Source organism: Babylonia areolata, chromosome 17 (assembly GCF_041734735.1).
Source record: "Babylonia areolata isolate BAREFJ2019XMU chromosome 17, ASM4173473v1, whole genome shotgun sequence".
In the NCBI taxonomy this organism is placed as follows: domain Eukaryota; kingdom Metazoa; phylum Mollusca; class Gastropoda; order Neogastropoda; family Buccinidae; genus Babylonia; species Babylonia areolata.
Genome location: NC_134892.1, coordinates 1,822,439 through 1,842,118, shown reverse-complemented (window position 1 = coordinate 1,842,118; position 19,680 = coordinate 1,822,439). Strand labels below are relative to the sequence as shown.

Sequence of the window (19,680 nt, the reverse complement as noted above, 5' to 3'; positions counted from 1 at the left end):
TGTGTCATGTTTGTATTAACATAGCGTGTGCATAAGTGGGAGTATGTCGCACGCACGTGCTCATGATGCATGCATGTGGGAAAAACAATTAAAAAAAAAAAAAAAAAAAAAAATAATAATAAAAATAAAAAACCAACCTGTGTTTGTGTCTTGTTTGTGTTAACATAACGTGTGCGCAGTTGGGAGCATGTTACACGCACATGCTCATGATGCATGCATGTGGGGGGGAGCATACTTTTTATTTAATTTCTGTATATATCTGCTTACTTATTTTCTTCATCTATTTTAATTTTAATTTTATTTTCACTGCATTTTGTTTGTATACAAACTTTTTTTCTTTTTCATTTGTTTATTTTCTATTTGTTTATTTATTTACTCATTAATTCAATTATGTATCCATTTATTTGTTTATGCATATCTTTTAATTCTTCCTCAAGGCCTGACTAAGCACGTTTGGTTACGCTGCTGGTCAAGCATCTGCTTAGCAGATTTGTCGCAGCATATATGGATTCGTCTGAACACAGCGACGACTCTGAGTAACTGAACGAAATTGAACTGTTTTCGAACCGTGTTCGTTCTTTCCTACTTTCCATATGGAACTGGTGTAAAAGCTCTCGACAAGGTTGATTCCATATGCAGGAAGTATAAGCCATACGCTTTACCTGTGGACACTATCAAAGGCCTTCTCGAAATCTGGTATATGCCAATACCAACATTGTTTTCTTTTTGTAGCTGAGATCAGATCTTAAATGAGCCAATGTGTTGATGGTTTGGCACAGTTGTTCATTTGTGACTGGAAGGCTCACGGTGGTATTGCCTTCAATACTGACTGTGCCTACATGATCTTCACCAGTCAGTCATAGCGAATTTCACTCATTTCTAGTTTGGGTACAAAGTCTGATTTTTAAAGGAATCCCTCACCTCAAGGCGACCGTGGCCCCCATGTACTAGTCTCCTCCTCGCGTTGACCTCGGTGCTGGTCTCGGTCGACCTAGGTGATGATCTCCGATGACCTAGGTGCTGATCTCCGATGACCTAGGTGTTGATCTCCGTCGACCATGGTGATGATCTCCGATGACCTTGGTGCTGGTCTGCGTCGACCATGGTGCTGTTCTCCGTCGACCTTGTTGCTGGTCTTCGTCGAACTTGGTGCTGGTCTCCGATGACCTTGGTGCTGGTCTCCGTCGACCGGTGCCGATGTCCCCCTGGCGTGGAAGTTTTGATACGTAATTATTATTGTCACTATTCCTTTGAGGGTTTTTTTTTCATACTTTTTATTTAATTTCTGTATATATCTGCTTACTTATTTTCTTCATCTATTTTAATTTTAATTTTATTTTCACTGCATTTTGTTTGTATACAAACTTTTTTTCTTTTTCATTTGTTTATTTTCTATTTGTTTATTTATTTACTCATTAATTCAATTATGTATCCATTTATTTGTTTATGCATATCTTTTAATTCTTCCTCAAGGCCTGACTAAGCACGTTTGGTTACGCTGCTGGTCAAGCATCTGCTTAGCAGATTTGTCGCAGCATATATGGATTCGTCTGAACACAGCGACGACTCTGAGTAACTGAACGAAATTGAACTGTTTTCGAACCGTGTTCGTTCTTTCCTACTTTCCATATGGAACTGGTGTAAAAGCTCTCGACAAGGTTGATTCCATATGCAGGAAGTATAAGCCATACGCTTTACCTGTGGACACTATCAAAGGCCTTCTCGAAATCTGGTATATGCCAATACCAACATTGTTTTCTTTTTGTAGCTGAGATCAGATCTTAAATGAGCCAATGTGTTGATGGTTTGGCACAGTTGTTCATTTGTGACTGGAAGGCTCACGGTGGTATTGCCTTCAATACTGGCTGTGCCTACATGATCTTCACCAGTCAGTCATAGCGAATTTCACTCATTTCTAGTTTGGGTACAAAGTCTGATTTTAAAAGCAATCCCTCACCTCAAGGCGACCGTGGCCCCCATGTTCTAGTCTCCTCCACGCGTTGACCTCGGTGCTGGTCTCCGTCGACCTAGGTGATCATCTCCGATGACCTAGGTGCTGATCTCCGATGACCTAGGTGTTGATCTCCGTCGACCATGGTGCTGATCTCCGATGACCTTGGTGCTGGTCTGCGTCGACCATGGTGCTGTTCTCCGTCGACCTTGGTGCTGGTCTGCGTCGAACTTGGTGCTGGTCTCCGATGACCTTGGTGCTGGTCTCCGTCGACCGGTGCCGATGTCCCCCTGGCGTGGAAGTTTTGATACGTAATTATTATTGTCACTATTCCTTTGAGAGTTTTTTTTCATACTTTTTATTTAATTTCTGTATATATCTGCTTACTTATTTTCTTCATCTATTTTAATTTTATTTTCACTGCATTTTGTTTGTATACAAACTTTTTTCTTTTTTCTTTGTTTATTTTCTATTCGTTTATTTATTTATTCATTAATTCAATTATGTATCCATTTATTTGTTTATGCATATCTTTTAATTCTTCCTCAAGGCCTGACTCAGCACGTTTCGTTACGCTGCTGGTCAAGCATCTGCTTAGCAGATCTGACGCAGCATATATGGATTTGTCTGAACACAGCGACGACTCGGAGTATCTGAACGGAATTGAACTGTTTTCGAACCGTGTTCGTTCTTTCCTACTTTCCATATGGAACTGGTGTAAAAGCTCTCGACAAGGTTGATTCCATATGCAGGAAGTATAAGCCATACGCTTTACCTGTAGACACTATGAAAGGCCTTCTCGAAATCTCGTATATGCCAATACCAACATTGTTTTCTTTTTGTAGCTGAGATCAGTTCTTAAATGAGCCAATGTGTTGCCTGATGGTTTGGCACAGTTGTTCATTTGTGACTGGAAGGCTCACGGTGGTATTGCCTTCAATACTGACTGTGCCTACATGATCTTCACCAGTCAGTCATAGCGAATTTCACTAATTTCTAGTTTGGGTACAAAGTCTGATTTTAAAAGCAATCCCTCACCTCAAGGTGACCGTGGCCCCCATGTTCTGGTCTCCTCCTCGAGTTGACCTCGGTGCTGGTCTCCGTCGACCTAGGCGATGATCTCCGATGACCTAGGTGCTGATCTCCGTCGACCATGGTGCTGATCTCCGATGACCTTGGTGCTGGTCTGCGTCGACCATGGTGCTGTTCTCCATCGACCTTTGTGCTGGTCTGCGTCGAACTTGGTGCTGGTCTCCGATGACCTTGGTGCTGGTCTCCGTCGACCGGTGCCGATGTCCCCTCTGGCGTGGAAGTTTTGATACGTAATTATTATTGTCACTATTCCTTTGAGAGGTTTTTTTCATACTTTTTATTTAATTTCTGTATATATCTGCTTACTTATTTTCTTCATCTATTTTAATTTTAATTTTATTTTCACCGCATTTTGTTTGTATACAAACTTTTTTCTTTTTTATTTGTTTATTTTCTATTCGTTTATTTATTTACTCATTAATTCAATTATGTATCCATTTATTTGTTTATGCATATCTTTTAATTCTTCCTCAAGGCCTGACTAAGCACGTTTGGTTACGCTGCTGGTAAAGCATCTGCTTAGCAGATTTGTCGCAGCATATATGGATTTGTCTGAACACAGCGACGACTCGGAGTAACTGAACGGAATTGAACTGTTTTCGAACCGTGTTCGTTCTTTCCTACTTTCCATATGGAACTGGTGTAAAAGCTCTCGACAAGGTTGATTCCATATGCAGGAAGTATAAGCCATACGCTTTACCTGTGGACACTATCAAAGGCCTTCTCGAAATCTGGTATATGCCAATACCAACATTGTTTTCTTTTTGTAGCTGAGATCAGTTCTTAAATGAGCCAATGTGTTGCTTGATGGTTTGGCACAGTTGTTCATTTGTGACTGGAAGGCTCACAGTGGTATTGCCTTCAATACTGACTGTGCCTACATGATCTTCACCAGTCAGTCATAGCGAATTTCACTAATTTCTAGTTTGGGTACAAAGTCTGATTTTAAAAGCAATCCCTCACCTCAAGGCGACCGTGGCCCCCATGTTCTGGTCTCCTCCTCGCGTTGACCTCGGTGCTGGTCTCCGTCGACCTAGGTGATTATCTCTGATGACCTAGGTGCTGATCTCCGTCGACCATGGTGCTGATCTCCGATGACCTCGGTGCTGGTCTCCGTTGACCTAGGCGATGATCTCCGATGACCTAGGTGCTGATCTCCGTCGACCATGGTGCTGATCTCCGATGACCTTGGTGCTGGTCTGCGTCGACCATGGTGCTGTTCTCCGTCGACCTTGGTGCTGGTCTGCGTCGAACATGGTGCTGGTCTCCGATGACCTTGGTGCTGGTCTCCGTCGACCGGTGCCGATGTCCCCCTGGCGTGGAAGTTTTGATACGCAATTATTATTATCACTATTCCTTTCAGGGTTTTTTTCATACTTTTTATTTAATTTCTGTATATATCTGCTTACTTATTTTCTTCATCTATTTTAATTTTAATTTTATTTTCACTGCATTTTGTTTGATACAACCTTTTTTCTTTTTCATTTGTTTATTTTCTAATTGTTTATTTATTTACTCATTAATTCAATTATGTATCCATTTATTTGTTTATGCATATCTTTTAATTCTTCCTCAAGGCCTGACTAAGCACGTTTGGTTACGCTGCTGGTAAAGCATCTGCTTAGCAGATTTGTCACAGCATATATGGATTTGTCTGAACACAGCGACGACTCGGAGTAACTGAACGGAATTGAACTGTTTTCGAACTGTGTTCGTTCTTTCCTACTTTCTATATGAAACTGGTGTAAAAGCTCTCGACAAGGTTGATTCCATATGCAGGAAGTATAAGCCATACGCATTACCTGTGGACACTATCAAAGGCCTTCTCGAAATCTGGTATATGCCAATACCAACATTGTTTTCTTTTTGTAGCTGAGATCAGATCTTAAATGAGCCAATGTGTTGCTTGATGGTTTGGCACAGTTGTTCATTTGTGACTGGAAGGCTCACGGTGGTATTGCCTTCAATACTGACTGTGCCTACATGATCTTCACCAGTCAGTCATAGCGAATTTCACTAATTTCTAGTTTGGGTACAAAGTCTGATTTTAAAAGCAATCCCTCACCTCAAGGCGACCGTGGCCCCCATGTTCTAGTCTCCTCCTCGCGTTGACCTCGGTGCTGGTCTCCGTCGACCTAGGTGATCATCTCCGATGACCTAGGTGCTGATCTCCGATGACCTAGGTGCTGATCTCCGTCGACCATGGTGCTGATCTGCGATGACCCTTGGTGCTGGTCTGCGTCGACCATGGTGCTGTTCTCCGTCGACCTTGGTGCTGGTCTGCGTCGAACTTGGTGCTGGTCTCCGATGACCTTGGTGCTGGTCTCCGTCGACCGGTGCCGATGTCCCCCTGGTGTGGAAGTTTTGATACGTAATTATTATTGTCACTATTCCTTTGAGAGTTTTTTTTCATACTTTTTATTTAATTTCTGTATATATCTGCTTACTTATTTTCTTCATCTATTTTAATTTTAATTTTATCTTCACTGCATTTTGTTTGTATACAAACTTTTTTCTTTTTTATTTGTTTATTTTCTATTCGTTTATTTATTTACTCATTAATTCAATTATGTATCCATTTATTTGTTTATGCATATCTTTTAATTCTTCCTCAAGGCCTGACTAAGCACGTTTGGTTACGCTGCTGGTCAAGCATCTGCTTAGCAGATTTGTCGCAGCATATATGGATTTGTCTGAACACAGCGACGACTCGGAGTAACTGAACGGAATTGAACTGTTTTCGAACCGTGTTCGTTCTTTCCTACTTTCCATATGGAACTGGTGTAAAAGCTCTCGACAAGGTTGATTCCATATGCAGGAAGTATAAGCCATACGCTTTACCTGTAGACACTATCAAAGGCCTTCTCGAAATCTGGTATATGCCAATACCAACATTGTTTTCTTTTTGTAGCTGAGATCAGATCTTAAATGAGCCAATGTCTTGCTTGATGGTTTGGCACAGTTGTTCATTTGTGACTGGAAGGCTCACGGTGGTATTGCCTTCAATACTGACTGTGCCTACATGATCTTCACCAGTCAGTCATAGCGAATTACACTCATTTCTAGTTTGGGTACAAAGTCTGATTTTAAAAGCAATCCCTCACCTCAAGGGGACCGTGGCCCCCATGTTCTAGTCTCCTCCTCGCGTTGACCTCGGTGCTGGTCTCCGTCGACCTAGGTGATGATCTCCGATGACCTAGGTGCTGATCTCCGATGACCTAGGTGCTGATATCCGTCGACCATGGTGCTGATCTCCAATGACCTTGGTGCTGGTCTGCGTCGACCATGGTGCTGTTCTCCGTCGACCTTGGTGCTGGTCTGCGTCGAACTTGGTGCTGGTCTCCGATGACCTTGGTGCTGGTCTCCGTCGACCGGTGCCGATGTCCCACTGGCGTGGAAGTTTTGATACGCAATTATTATTGTCACTATTTCTTTGAGGGTTTTTTTCATTCTTTTTATTTAATTTCTGTATATATCTGCTTACTTATTTTCTTCATCTATTTTAATTTTATTTTTATGTTCACTGCATTTTGTTTGGGTACAAAGTCTGATTTTAAAAGCAATCCCTCACCTCAAGGTGACCGTGGCCCCCATGTTCTGGTCTCCTCCTCGCGTTGACCTCGGTGCTGGTCTCCGTCGACCTAGGTGATGATCTCCGATGACCTAGGTGCTGGTCTGCGTCGACCATGGTGCTGTTCTCCGTCGACCTTGGTGCTGGTCTGCGTCGAACTTGGTGCTGGTCTCCGATGACCTTGGTGCTGGTCTCCGTCGACCGGTGCCGATGTCCCCCTGGCGTGGAAGTTTTGATACGTAATTCTTATTGTCACTATTCCTTTGAGGGTTTTTTTTCATACTTTTTTTTTAATTTCTGTATATATCTGCTTACTTATTTTCTTCATCTATTTTAATTTTATTTTTATGTTCACTGCATTTTGTTTGTATAGAAACTTTTTTCTTTTTTTATTTGTTTATTTTCTATTTGTTTATTTATTTACTCATTAATTCAGTTATGTATCCATTTATTTGTTTATGCATATCTTTTAATTCTTCCTCAAGGCCTGACTAAGCACGTTTGGTTACGCTGCTGGTCAAGCATCTGCTTAGCAGATTTGTCGCAGCATATATGGATTTGTCTGAACACAGCGACGACTCGGAGTAACTGAACGGAATTGAACTGTTTTCGAACCGTGTTCGTTCTTTCCTACTTTCCATATGGAACTGGTGTAAAAGCTCTCGACAAGGTTGATTCCATATGCAGGAAGTATAAGCCATACGCTTTACCTGTGGACACTATCAAAGGCCTTCTCGAAATCTGGTATATGCTAATACCAACATTGTTTTCTTTTTGTAGCTGAGATCAGATCTTAAATGAGGCAATGTGCTGCTTGATGGTTTGGCACACTTGTTCATTTGTGACTGCAAGCTTCACGGTGGTATTGCCTTCAATACTGACTGTGCCTACATGATCTTCAAACCAGTCAGTCATAGCTATATTTCATTAATTTCTAGTTTTGGTACAAAGCCTGATTTTAAAAGCAATCCCTCACCTCAAGGCGACCGTGGCCCCATGTTCTGGTCTCTTCCTTGCGTTGACCTCGGTGCTGGTCTTCATCGACCTTGGTGCTGATCTCTGTCGACCTAGGTGCTGGTCTGCGTTGACTGGTGCTGATGTCCCCCTGGCGTGGAAGTTTTGATACGTAAGAATGTGTGCGAGTGTGTGTGTAGAGGGGAGGGGGGGTTGGGAGGCAGGGGTCATCTGGGAAATGGGGACTGCGTGTTTATGTATCGGTGCTCATGTGTTTTTGTCTGTGGTGTTGGGCCTGTGCACTTTTGTTTATGATTTGATCTCTGTGAAACTGCATATCTGTTCTATGTATGCATGTGTGTGTGTGAGTGTGTGTCCGTGTCTGTGTCTGTGTTTACATATATTTCCTTATTTATTTATTATTGTCACTATTTTTCCAGTTTGTATTTTTTAGTTTAATTATTATCTGTGTAACTTGCATATCTGCTGTGTGGTGCAGCGCATATGGATTTGTCTGAACACAGCGACACTTCAATACTGACTGTGCCAACATGATCTTCAAACCAGTCACAAATAGCGATATTTCACTAATTTCTAGTGTGGGTACAAAGTCTGATTTTAAAAGCAATCCCTCACCTCAAGGCGACCGTGGCCCCATGTTCTGGTCTCCTCCGCGCGTTGACCTCAGTGCTGGTCTCCGTCGACCTAGGTGATGATCTCCGATGACCTAGGTGCTGATCTCCGTCAACCATGGTGCTGATCTCCGATGACCTTGGTGCTGTTCTCCGTCGACCTTGGTGCTGGTCTGCGTCAACCGGTGCCGATGTCCCCCTGGCGTGGAAGTTTTGATACGTAATTATTATTGTCACTATTCCTTTGTTTTTTTCATACTTTTTATTTAATTTCTGTATACATCTGCTTACTTATTTTCTTCATCTATTTTAATTTGAATTTTATTTTCATTGCATTTTGTTTGTATACATACTTCTTTATTTCTTATTTGTTTAGTTATTTACTCATTAATTCAATCATGTATCCATTTATTTGTTTATGCACATTTCTTTTAATTTTTCCTCAAGGCCTGACTAAGAATGTTTGGTTACGCCGCTGGTCAAACTTCTGCTTTGCAGATTTGGTGCAGTGTATATGGGTTTGTCTGAACACAGTGACGCCTCGGAGTATGTCACGACCCCCCTAGGGAAGAGGTCGAGAACTGTTTTAAAACCTAACACCCAACCCAGTTCACCCGACAACACAAACACAGAATACAGATATTTTTCGTCCACACAAAATTTATTCTCTTCCGCTCTGTCTATCCCACTCACGCAACCACACACAGCCTATACATGCAAAATAAACAAAAACAACCGTATACCATAACTACAAAAGAAAGGAGAAGAAACGAACAGAAGTCGCACACAAAACTACCGATTCTCCTAAACGTAATCAAAAGCAATTTTCCACACACACACACACTCAAGGAGAAGACAAAGCACCCCAACACCAGGACAGGTGCGCATGTTCACGCCTTAGTCTTTGGCGGCTTCAGGAAGTTTCCCTCTTAAAAGAAAAAACAACAACAACGAGAACAAAAAAAACCTGACACACGGCCCAGACAAACTTCGGCGGGTTCGACCCAGTTTCAGTTTCAGTTTCAGTAGCTCAAGGAAGCGTCACAGCGTTCGGACAAAACCATATACGCTACACCACATCTGCCAAGCCAAGCAGATGCCTGACCAGCAGCGTAACCCAACGCGCTTAGTCAGGCCTTGAGAAAAAACAAAAAAACAAAAAAAAACGGGGGAATAAATAATAGATAAGCTTGCATAAATAAATAAATAAATAAATAAATAGATAAATAATAATTATAATATAGAAAAAGGTAGTAGTAATAATATTAGTAATACTAATAAAATGATAATAATAAAACATAAATAAATAAGACAACAATGGTGATAAGCGAATAAATGTAAAACATGAAGACACACATTCACACATACACCCACACATGCATAACAGAAATGCACCAAACATGCAGTTTCACAGATATGAAAGCACAGTCAAATACATATAAACGTACATGAGCTCCAACACACACACACACATTACCTTGCACCTCCTCTACCCCCTCCTCCACACACTCATTTCTAGTCTACGTATCGCAGCTTCCACGGCACACACACACACACACACACACACACACACACAAACACATACTCACAGAGATGAACACTTACTTGTACAAGCACACACACATACGCCCATATCTCCCACCCCCAACCCCACACACGTACATACAAAGATATATATATATATATACGTTCCAATATCCTGTGGCTCCCACAGTGTAGGCATGCATAGACTCATACCTCATCCTCTATCCCACCTCCCCCCGCACTCCCACCTCCCCTCACACACACACACACACACACACACACACACACACACACACACACACGTACACATATCTCTCCTGACACTTGTGTACACTTTCACTCTCGTGCATTCACAAACGCACTCAAAAGCACGGACCCACACATTCACACAAACACATACACACACGCACAGAGGCTGCCACTGACTGGCCGCAAGAGGGATGGGAAAAGATCTCTGATGCCAAGAACGTGGCGTCTAGTGTGTTGCTCAGTTTATTGTATTTGGAAAGGCCCACAGAGACTGTTCCGTTTTGAAGAAATTTGCGCAATGTTGGTTTGGAAATGATGCCGATATTTGTTTGATTTGCAAAGCATCGTGCTCTACCTTTCATGTTAGACTTGCGGCCGCTCCCTCTCTCTGCTTCTGTTTCTTTGAGGCGATCGATGGTGTGATGGCCTTGTACCTGTTCTTTTTGATATTCTTTGACTTTTCTGAGGATTTCCAATTTTCTTAGATGTAGGCCGCTCGTTGGTGTTGCGTTACCAGCAAGTCTGTCAGCTCGCTCATTTCCCTTAACACCTGCATGTCCCGGGCAGTATGACCATGTGAGTTTTTTTAATCTGAAAGTTGCGCATTGCGTTATGCCACTCTGGGCTTCCCATTCCGTTTTCAATTTTCTGTATGAGGTTCATTGAGTCGGTTAGAATCATGGCATGTTGGTTTCCGACCCAAGGCACAAGCCCCCGGTCAAAAGGCCTAAGTGCCAGGACTCGGCATACAGTGCCAAGCAATGGACCAGGCTGCAAGTCAAAAGGCCCGGAACACCGGACAGCAGTCACCGGGCAGGAAGGGGCGAAGACCCAGGACAGCAGTCACAGGGCAGGAGGGGACGAACACCCAGGACGCCAATCACGGGACAGGAAGGGGTGAAGATCTGGGTCACCAGACGAAAGGCCCGGGACACACAGCACACAGCGAGAGCTGGAACATTACGGAATGTTCCCCCCCAGTGCTGAGCAATACTAATTCTGACGATAATTAACAAAAACAAATGTACAGCACCTTCAAAATACAAAGCTGGAATATAACTTTGACAAGACGAATTACAGAACTCATATACGGCACTCGCACTCTCTACACCTATCATACAGAGCCAACGCCCAATTTTACCCAACAGTGAACTAAGGTAAAATCGTATCATTTTAAAACTCAACAACAATAAAAATTGGCAAACGTATTAGCCGACACAAGAAAAAGTACATATTCAGGCAGTGGTAGCACAAAAATAATAATTAACGAAATGGATCATTTTGTCAAAACCTAACGTACAGCTTTCTTTCTTGCAGAACATCTACTTCTTTTCATACATCCCTGACGGAAATACAACCAAGCTAAATAGACAAGCGGCTTCTTACCTGCTACAGGTGGCGTACACTAACGACCACCACAAAGACACGACGACGACGAAGACAGACGAAGAAACACCGAAGTGGCTCCCATGGAGGACAGCCGGTCCTCACTTCGTATGGTGCCTAGATGTCGGGGTAGCTACCCCACCAACCACGAAGACGACCCGTACACTACGGCAGTCGGGCTGCAAAAGCCTCGAATATTGTTGCTGCCCAACAGTATTTCATATTCGCTCAGGTGAGCGAGTAATATGCATGCACGTGGTTCGTGCGCAATTCGAGACTTCTACCCGAACTGAAGGATGGGAGAAGGAGGGAAAGTGAAAGGAGGGGGTGGAGAAAAACGAAGACGGGCCACACGCCCTAACTGTCGTCACAAGTTGTGACAGAGTGTGCAGGTGATTGTGTGTGTGTGGGGTGGGGGGGGATGTAGGTGTGTTGGGGGGTGGTGGGGGAGAGGGTGGGTGTGGGTGGATTTATGTGGAAGGAGAGGCAGTTTGATGGTGTGTGTGTGTGTGTTTGGGGGGAGAGGGTGTATGTCAGTGTGTGTGTTGGGGTGGGTGGGGAGCGAGTGAGTGTGTATAGGTGTGTTTGTGTGGGGGGACTGGATGTATGTTGGTGTGTTTGTGTGGGGGGAGTGGGTGTATGTTGTTGTGTGTTGGGGAGGGGAGGGTATGTTGTGTGGGTATTTGTGTAGGGGAAGAGGTTGTATGTTGGTGTGTGTATCTGTGTAGGGGAAGAGGTTGTATGTTGTGTGTGTATTTGTGCAGGGGAAGAGGGTGTATGTTGGTGTGTGTATTTGTGTGGGGGAAGAGGGTGTATGTTGGTGTGTGTATTTGTGTGGGGGAAGAGGTTGTATGATGGTGTGTGTATTTGTGTGGGGGAAGAGGCTGTATGATGGTGTGTGTATTTGTGTGGGGGAAGAGGGTGTATGTTGGTGTGTGTATTTGTGTGGGGGAAGAGGTTGTATGATGGTGTGTGTATTTGTGTGGGGGAAGAGGCTGTATGATGGTGTGTGTATCTGTGTAGGGGAAGAGGTTGTATGTTGTGTGTGTATTTGTGCAGGGGAAGAGGGTGTATGTTGGTGTGTGTATTTGTGTGGGGGAAGAGGTTGTATGTTGGTGTGTGTATTTGTGCAGGGGAAGAGGTTGTATGTTGGTGTGTGTATCTGTGTAGGGGAAGAGGTTGTATGTTGGTGTGCGTATTTGTGTGGGGGAAGAGGTATGTTGGTGTGTGTATTTGTGTGGGGGAAAAGGGTGTATGTTGGTGTGTGTATTTGTGTGGGGGAAGAGGTATGTTGGTGTGTGTATTTGTGTGGGGGAAGAGGTTGTATGTTGGTGTGTGTATTTGTGTAGGGGAAGAGGTATGTTGGTGTGTGTATTTGTGTGGGGGAAAAGGGTGTATGTTGGTGTGTGTATTTGTGTGGGGGAAGAGGTATGTTGGTGTGTGTATTTGTGTGGGGGAAGAGGTTGTATGTTGGTGTGTGTATCTGTGTAGGGGAAGAGGTTGTATGTTGGTGTGTGTATTTGTGTAGGGGAAGAGGTATGTTGGTGTGTGTATTTGTGTGGGGGAAGAGGTTGTATGTTGGTGTGTGTATTTGTGTGGGGGAAGAGGTATGTTGGTGTGTGTATTTGTGTGGGGGAAGAGGTTGTATGTTGGTGTGTGTATTTGTGTGGGGGAAGAGGTTGTATGTTGGTGTGTGTATTTGTGTAGGGGAAGAGGTATGTTGGTGTGTCTATTTGTGTGGGGGAAGAGGTTGCATGTTGGTGTGTGTATTTGTGTGGGGGAAGAGGTTGTATGTTGGTGTGTGTATTTGTGTGGGGGAAGAGGTTGTATGTTGGTGTGTGTATTTGTGTAGGGGAAGAGGCTGTATGATGGTGTGTGTATTTGTGTGGGGGAAGAGGTTGTATGATGGTGTGTGTATCTGTGTAGGGGAAGAGGTTGTATGTTGGTGTGTGTATTTGTGTGGGGGAAGAGGTTGTATGTTGGTGTGTGTATTTGTGTGGGGGAAGAGGTTGTATGTTGGTGTGTGTATTTGTGTAGGGGAAGAGGCTGTATGATGGTGTGTGTATTTGTGTGGGGGAAGAGGTTGTATGATGGTGTGTGTATCTGTGTAGGGGAAGAGGTTGTATGTTGGTGTGTGTATTTGTGTGGGGGAAAAGGGTCTATGTTGGTGTGTGTATTTGTGTGGGGGAAGAGGGTGTATGATGGTGTGTGTATTTGTGTGGGGGAAGAGGTTGCATGTTGGTGTGTGTATTTGTGTGGGGGAAAAGGGTCTATGTTGGTGTGTGTATTTGTGTGGGGGAAGAGGGTGTATGTTGGTGCATAGAAATGTGGAGGTACAAGGTGTTTGTTAGTGTGTTTGTGTTGGGTTGGGGAGAGGGTGTATACTGATGTGTTTGTTTGTGTTGAAGGAAAGGTTGTATGTTGGTGTGCGGGGTGGAGGTGGGGGGTGGGGTGGGGGCAGAGGGTATGTTGGTGTGTTTATATGTGCGGGGGGAGAGGGAGTATCTGGGTGTGTGTAGGCATGTGTGTGGGTGGAGTGGGGGGAGGAGGATTGGGATGTGTATGTTGGAACGTGTAGGTGTTTATGTGTGGGGGAAGAGGGTGTATGTTGTGTGTGTGCAGGGAGAGAGTGTGTGTATGGGTGGGTGTAGGTCTGGGGGTATACTATGCAAATGGGTGTGGGTGTGATTTTGTGTGTAATTTTATGGAATAGAAAAGTATATTTCCAATCTGCATGATTGTTACATCTTATCATTGATCCAGTTTAGGTGTAGTAGTCACAAATTACCTGTTGAGACTGGTGTACCTCATGATATTCCAATTACCTGTTGAGACGTGTAGGTCATGATATTCCATGTGAATTGCATACTTGTTATAACTGAGATATGTATATGATTGGAAGTAAATGGTTTTGATTATGGAATGCCTAAAATTTGCAGATCTTTGAAATGAGTTCATTCTACAGAAACATTTGAATCTGAAATCAGTTCTTCATTTTGTACAATTTGACGAAAGGTGGGAGAAGAGTGTGTCTGAAAGTGGGGAAATTCATCGAAACGGGAAAGGTTACAAGATGATATGATTGTTGTTTACCTGGGTTGTATCACCAGTTTCATTGTTTTAATTGCTGTTTATGTTTTGAGCATTGGTGTGTAACACCAGTGATGTTACTTCATATCCTCCCCAAAGGGTGTCGGAGGATGAAATATTCTGGATTCTTGATTGTTAAGGTGTGTGTGTTTAGGTGTGTTCAATCTGAAACTGAAACAACGTGTATGTGTGATTGTGTGTGTATGTGTGCATGTGTGTGCATGTGTGTGTGTGTGTGTGTGTGTGTGTGTGTGTGTGTATGTGTGTGTGTGTGTGTGTGTGTGTGTGTGTGTGTGTGTGTCATTATGTGTGTGTCTCTGTGTGTGACAGCACACTACCCGTGGCATGGTCTCCATGGCAAACAACGGACTGGACACCAACGGGTCCCAGTTCTTCATCACCTACGCAAAGCAGCCTCACCTGGACATGAAGTACACTGTCTTTGGCAGGTGTGTGTGTGTGTCTGTGTGTGTGTGTGTGTCTGTGTGTGTGTGTGTGTGTGTGTGTGTGTGTGTCTGTGTGTGTGTCTGTGTGTGTGTGTGTGTCTGTGTGTGTGTCTGTGTGTGTGTGTGTGTGTGTGTCTGTGTGTGTGTCTGTGTCTGTGTGTGTCTGTGTCTGTGTGTGTCTGTGTGTGCTCCACCGAACGCTGCCATGAATTAGAGGATCTTTAACATGCATATTTGATCTTCTGCTTGCATATACACACACAGTGGGTTCAAGCACAAGAAGGTCTATGATTATTTGATTATTATTGTCACTGTACAAACCATGTAGTCTGCTGTACTAGAGTAAGTCTTCATTAACATTATTATTGTCACTGTACAAACCACATTGTCTGCTGTACCAGAGTAAGTCTTCATTAACATTATTATTATCACTGTACAAACCACGTTGTCTGCTGTACAAGAGTAAGTCTTCATTAACATTATTATTATCACTGTACAAACCACATTGTCTGCTGTACTAGAGTAAGTCTTCATTAAGTTGATTAACATTATTATTATCACTGTAGAAACCATGTAGTCTGATGTACCAGAGTAAGTCTCCATTAACATTATTATTATCACTGTAGAAATCATGTCATCTGATGTGCTGGAGTTTAAGTCTTCATTATTATTGCTGTTATTATTATTATCACTGTACAAACCATGTTATCTGCTGTACTGGAGTATATGTTTTCATTAGTATATTCTCATTACCACTGTCCAAACCACATTGTCTGCTGTACCGGATGTAAATCTTTATCAGTACTATCACTTTACAAACCACAACGTCTGCTACTATCTGTCTCCCATTAATAACATTATCAAAGGGAAATCATTTACAGCTTGGTCTTTTGTGAAGGACTATGACTCTCAAACTAGGAGGCAACATTGCACTGGCTCTTAGTGCTGCAGCCTTGGGGGCTAGTTGGACTTTGGGAACCATCCCAACGCCGACTGTCCTAAAACCCTCTTGGCCGAGAGAGTGGGGATGTAACTTGGGCAAGACACTCTACCATAATCAAATTCTATCCCAAATAGTCGGGGGAGCAGTTGCCTCCTCTGCTGTTCTGATGGTCATAGTCGGACACGACTGACTATCATATAATTACATGATGCTGCATGCAAACAGTTTCAAGTTCTCAAGGAGGTGTCACTGCAGTGTGGCAATCCTAAGTACGCTGTACCACATCTTCGAGGCAGATGCCTGACCTGGAGCATAACCCAACGCGCTTAGTCAGGCCTTGAGTGCGTACTTGTTATATATTTGTGTTCCTAATAGAGTGGATTTCTTCTACAGAATTTAGAATTTTGCCAGACGGGCGCAATAGCCGAGTGGTTAAAGCGTTGGACTGTCAATCTGAGGGTCCCAGGTTCGAATCACAGTGACGGCGCCTGGTGGGAAAAGGGTGGAGATTTTTACGATCTCCCAGGTCAACGTATGTGCAGACCTGCTAGTGCCTGAACCCCCTTCGTGTGTGTATGCAAGCAGAAGATCAAATACGCACGTTAAAGATCCTGTAATCCATGTCAGCGTTCGGTGGGTTATGGAAACAAGAACATACCCAGCATGCACACCCCTGAAAACGGAGTATAGCTGCCTACATGGCGGGGTAAAAACGGTCATACACGTAAAAGCCCACTCGTGTGCATACGAGTGAACGCAGAAGAAGAAGAAGAATTTTGCCAGAGGACAACAACACTTATTTTTCCCATGAGTTTTGTTGTTGTTTTGTGGTTTTTTTTGTTGTTTTTTTTGTTTTTTGTTTTTTCAGTGGGCCAAGTGCTTGCTGCACATCAGACCTCGGTATATTCTCTCATGTGAACAATGTTCAGTTTGATTTTCATGTCAAACTTTGGGAAAAAGGGCGAGACCAGGATTCGAACCCAGACCCTGACAGACATTTTATTGGCAAAATAAGATTCTTAACTCATTGTACCCCACAGCTACGAGCCTGCTGCAACTCCCCTGGACTAGCACTACATGAGACCACTGGAGAAAAAACAACAACATGTGGTTCACTAATACGGCGAAAATCAATGGAGAATTGTTGATTCAGGGTTAGGGTCAAACAAAGCTTTGTTTTCATGCTTCTGGAATCCATAAATGGTTCATTTAGAATGTTGAACTTGTACCAAGCAAGAATAAACGAAATTAGTGCGTTGGAATGGGAATACGCATACCTGGTCCACAAGGGAAGTAATCATGGTATGAGTTGAACCATGTGCGGACGTTCCGCCGATGGACGTTTCGCCGCCGGACGTTTCGGAGTCGGACGTTTTGCCGACCGGACGTTTAGCCAACGGATGTTTCGCCGACGGATGTTTCGTCGACCGGACGTTTCGCAGACAGACTTTTCGACGCATTGTCTAAAAGTATAAAACATATAAAAATATAAAAGTATATACAACACTTCTGTTCACTTTGATTGTGTCACAGATTATGCGCAACAGCTTTGAGAAATACTAAAACATCATCCTGTGCGTACCTTGCAACAAGCGCTTGCAGTCGTGTGTTGACTACTTCGTACTGCTTGTTTTTTCGCATCCTGACGCCCATGGCACGCTGTTCTATCATAAGCTCGGTGCTTGCCTGCTCCTTGCGTAACTTGCTGACAAGCCTGCCAAGTGTTGGGTGCGTGACAGACATTCGCTGATCAAAGGCACGGTGCCAGCCTTCGACCGAGTTATTAGTCCTGGGCAGGTTGTCTCCCACACGATTGTAGACGTTCCACATGGCGACGTCGAATTTCGGGCGTCGACGGCGTCCTCGCTGCACAATGCCCAGCCATGTACTTTCAAAGTAGGCGAGGAAGTCTGAAAGCGTCTCGTCAGTGTCGGCATCCAGCGAATCCATGAGCTGTTGAAACGCCTCGATGACGTCGTCAGGAGGCACGAAAGCCAAGGCCTGAATGGTCTTGACGAGAAGAGAGTTCTCTGGCTCCAAGTACCAATCTTGTAGTCCAAGCGACTGGAGGTTTCTCCAAAGACATTGGCCAAAGTGAAAAAAGCACCCGTGCACGGCTGTGGTTGGGAAGTGTTCACTGATGCTGTTTAATGCGGCTCGTTCAAAATCTATTGTGATGGTCTCTGGGTTGAGATCTCTCTGGCCGTTCAGGTAAGTAAAGATCGCGTCATACGTGGCCCTGTTTTTGTTTTGTGTCACACAGTAAACAAGAGGCAGAGTGTGAGTATCCTCAACAAGAACATGGATGGTGTAAAGTTGTGTTGCTAACGGAGCGCTGTCAAATGTTCCATCACAAAACCAGTGGGCGTTACGTGCTAAAACGTCAAGATTGGATGGAGTGGTTAGAATAACGATATCGTCCGTCTGAAACGCTAAAAATTGTTCTCCTCTCGTTGTAAGCTTCAGCTCCTCGCTGATGATGTCGCTATCTGGAGCTTTCCGTTTTCTTCGGATCATCCTTGCCAAAGTCTCCTTTTTTGGAAGAGAACCTGCGGCGGCGAGCGGAAATTCTGCTGTGCAGTTGTTGATTATCGAACTTGTGGCTTCTTCAGACTGCTCTGCGCGCTGTTTTATATCACCAACCGCTTTCAAAGCCAGGCAACGGGCTGCACTTGGCGGATGGGAATGGGTGGATGGACGGCCTTCCAGAACGTCGTTTACTGTCTTTAACCTTCCTTTGCACTCTCCTCGTTTCTCGCATCGCCAGAAAATTGTGACGTTGTCGGCTTTGGTGCGGTCCATGACATAGGCGTAGCCTTCGTGCAACAGCTTTCGCTTATTCCTCTTTGTGAAAGTGAATTCCATCTGAAATGCACCAGATGCACTAGATAAGTTCCAAAGTTTAACGTGATGTTACTAAATATGCTCCAGTCAAAACTGCCCTTTTAATTACAGATCCAATCTGGTCTCTCTCTCTCTCCCCCCCCCTCTCTCTCTCTCTCCCTCTCTCTCTCTCCCTCTCTCTCTCTCTCCCTCTCTCTCTCTCTCAACGTTTACTTACTTCTCAGAATCTTGCTCAGAAATGCTGTCGAGGTGGAAGGTGAACGTGAGAACTGGCAAACAGAAATACTGGGATTGTTACACGGTTTGAACGGTTCACATGAGGAGGGAAAGTGAGAGAGAGTTCACTGATCCATTGATGCAGAGAAATGGCGAGAGAAATGTGTGAGCTCAGAATTTTGTAAAGGGGCGCACACTTGACGCACACTTGACGTAGGTATATGTGTCGGCTAAACGTCCCGCGCCGAAATGTTCGTCGACGAAACGTCCGTCGGGTAAAGGTCCGTCGGCTAAAGTTCCGGTAGGCAAAACGTCCGGCTCCGAAACGACTGTCGGCAAAAACGTCCGCCGTCGAAAAGTCCGTGTACCGAGTTGAACTAGTATCTGGAGTAGAATGAGTTAACCCTTCTGCCGCTTTCCTCGGTGTTTTCCACAGAGTGATTGACGGCTTTGAGATCCTGGACTCCCTGGAGAAGGTGCCGGTGAACGAGAAGACCTACAAGCCGGAGACGGACATCCGCATCCGGGGTGTCACCATTCACGCCAACCCTCTGGCCGGCTGAAGGGGGGATGGGGTTTGGGGGCGTGGGGACATGAGTGGAGAGCGACTGTGTGTGTGTGGTGTGTTGTGTGGGACTGATGGGAGTTGTGGGTGTACGGGTGTGGTGTGGTGTGTGGGACTGATGAGTATGTGTGTGTGCGTGTTGTGTAGGACTGATGAGAGAGTGTGTGTCTGTGTGTGTGTGTGTGTGTGTGTGTGTGTGTGTGTGTGTGTGTGTGTA

At 44.2% G+C, this 19,680-nt stretch overlaps 1 protein-coding gene across 1 annotated transcript in view; it reads left to right on the top strand.

The window, feature by feature from the left end:
* Window positions 1-19,461, top strand: part of LOC143291377 (peptidyl-prolyl cis-trans isomerase-like 3) — a 45,970-nt gene extending 26,509 nt beyond the window's left edge. Inside the window, exons 2-3 of the mRNA XM_076601218.1 lie at window positions 14,780-14,898; window positions 19,335-19,461. Coding sequence (XP_076457333.1) covers window positions 14,780-14,898; window positions 19,335-19,461 — 246 coding nt within the window. The remainder of the gene's footprint in view (window positions 1-14,779; window positions 14,899-19,334) is intronic.
* The last annotated feature ends 219 nt before the right edge of the window (window positions 19,462-19,680 follow it).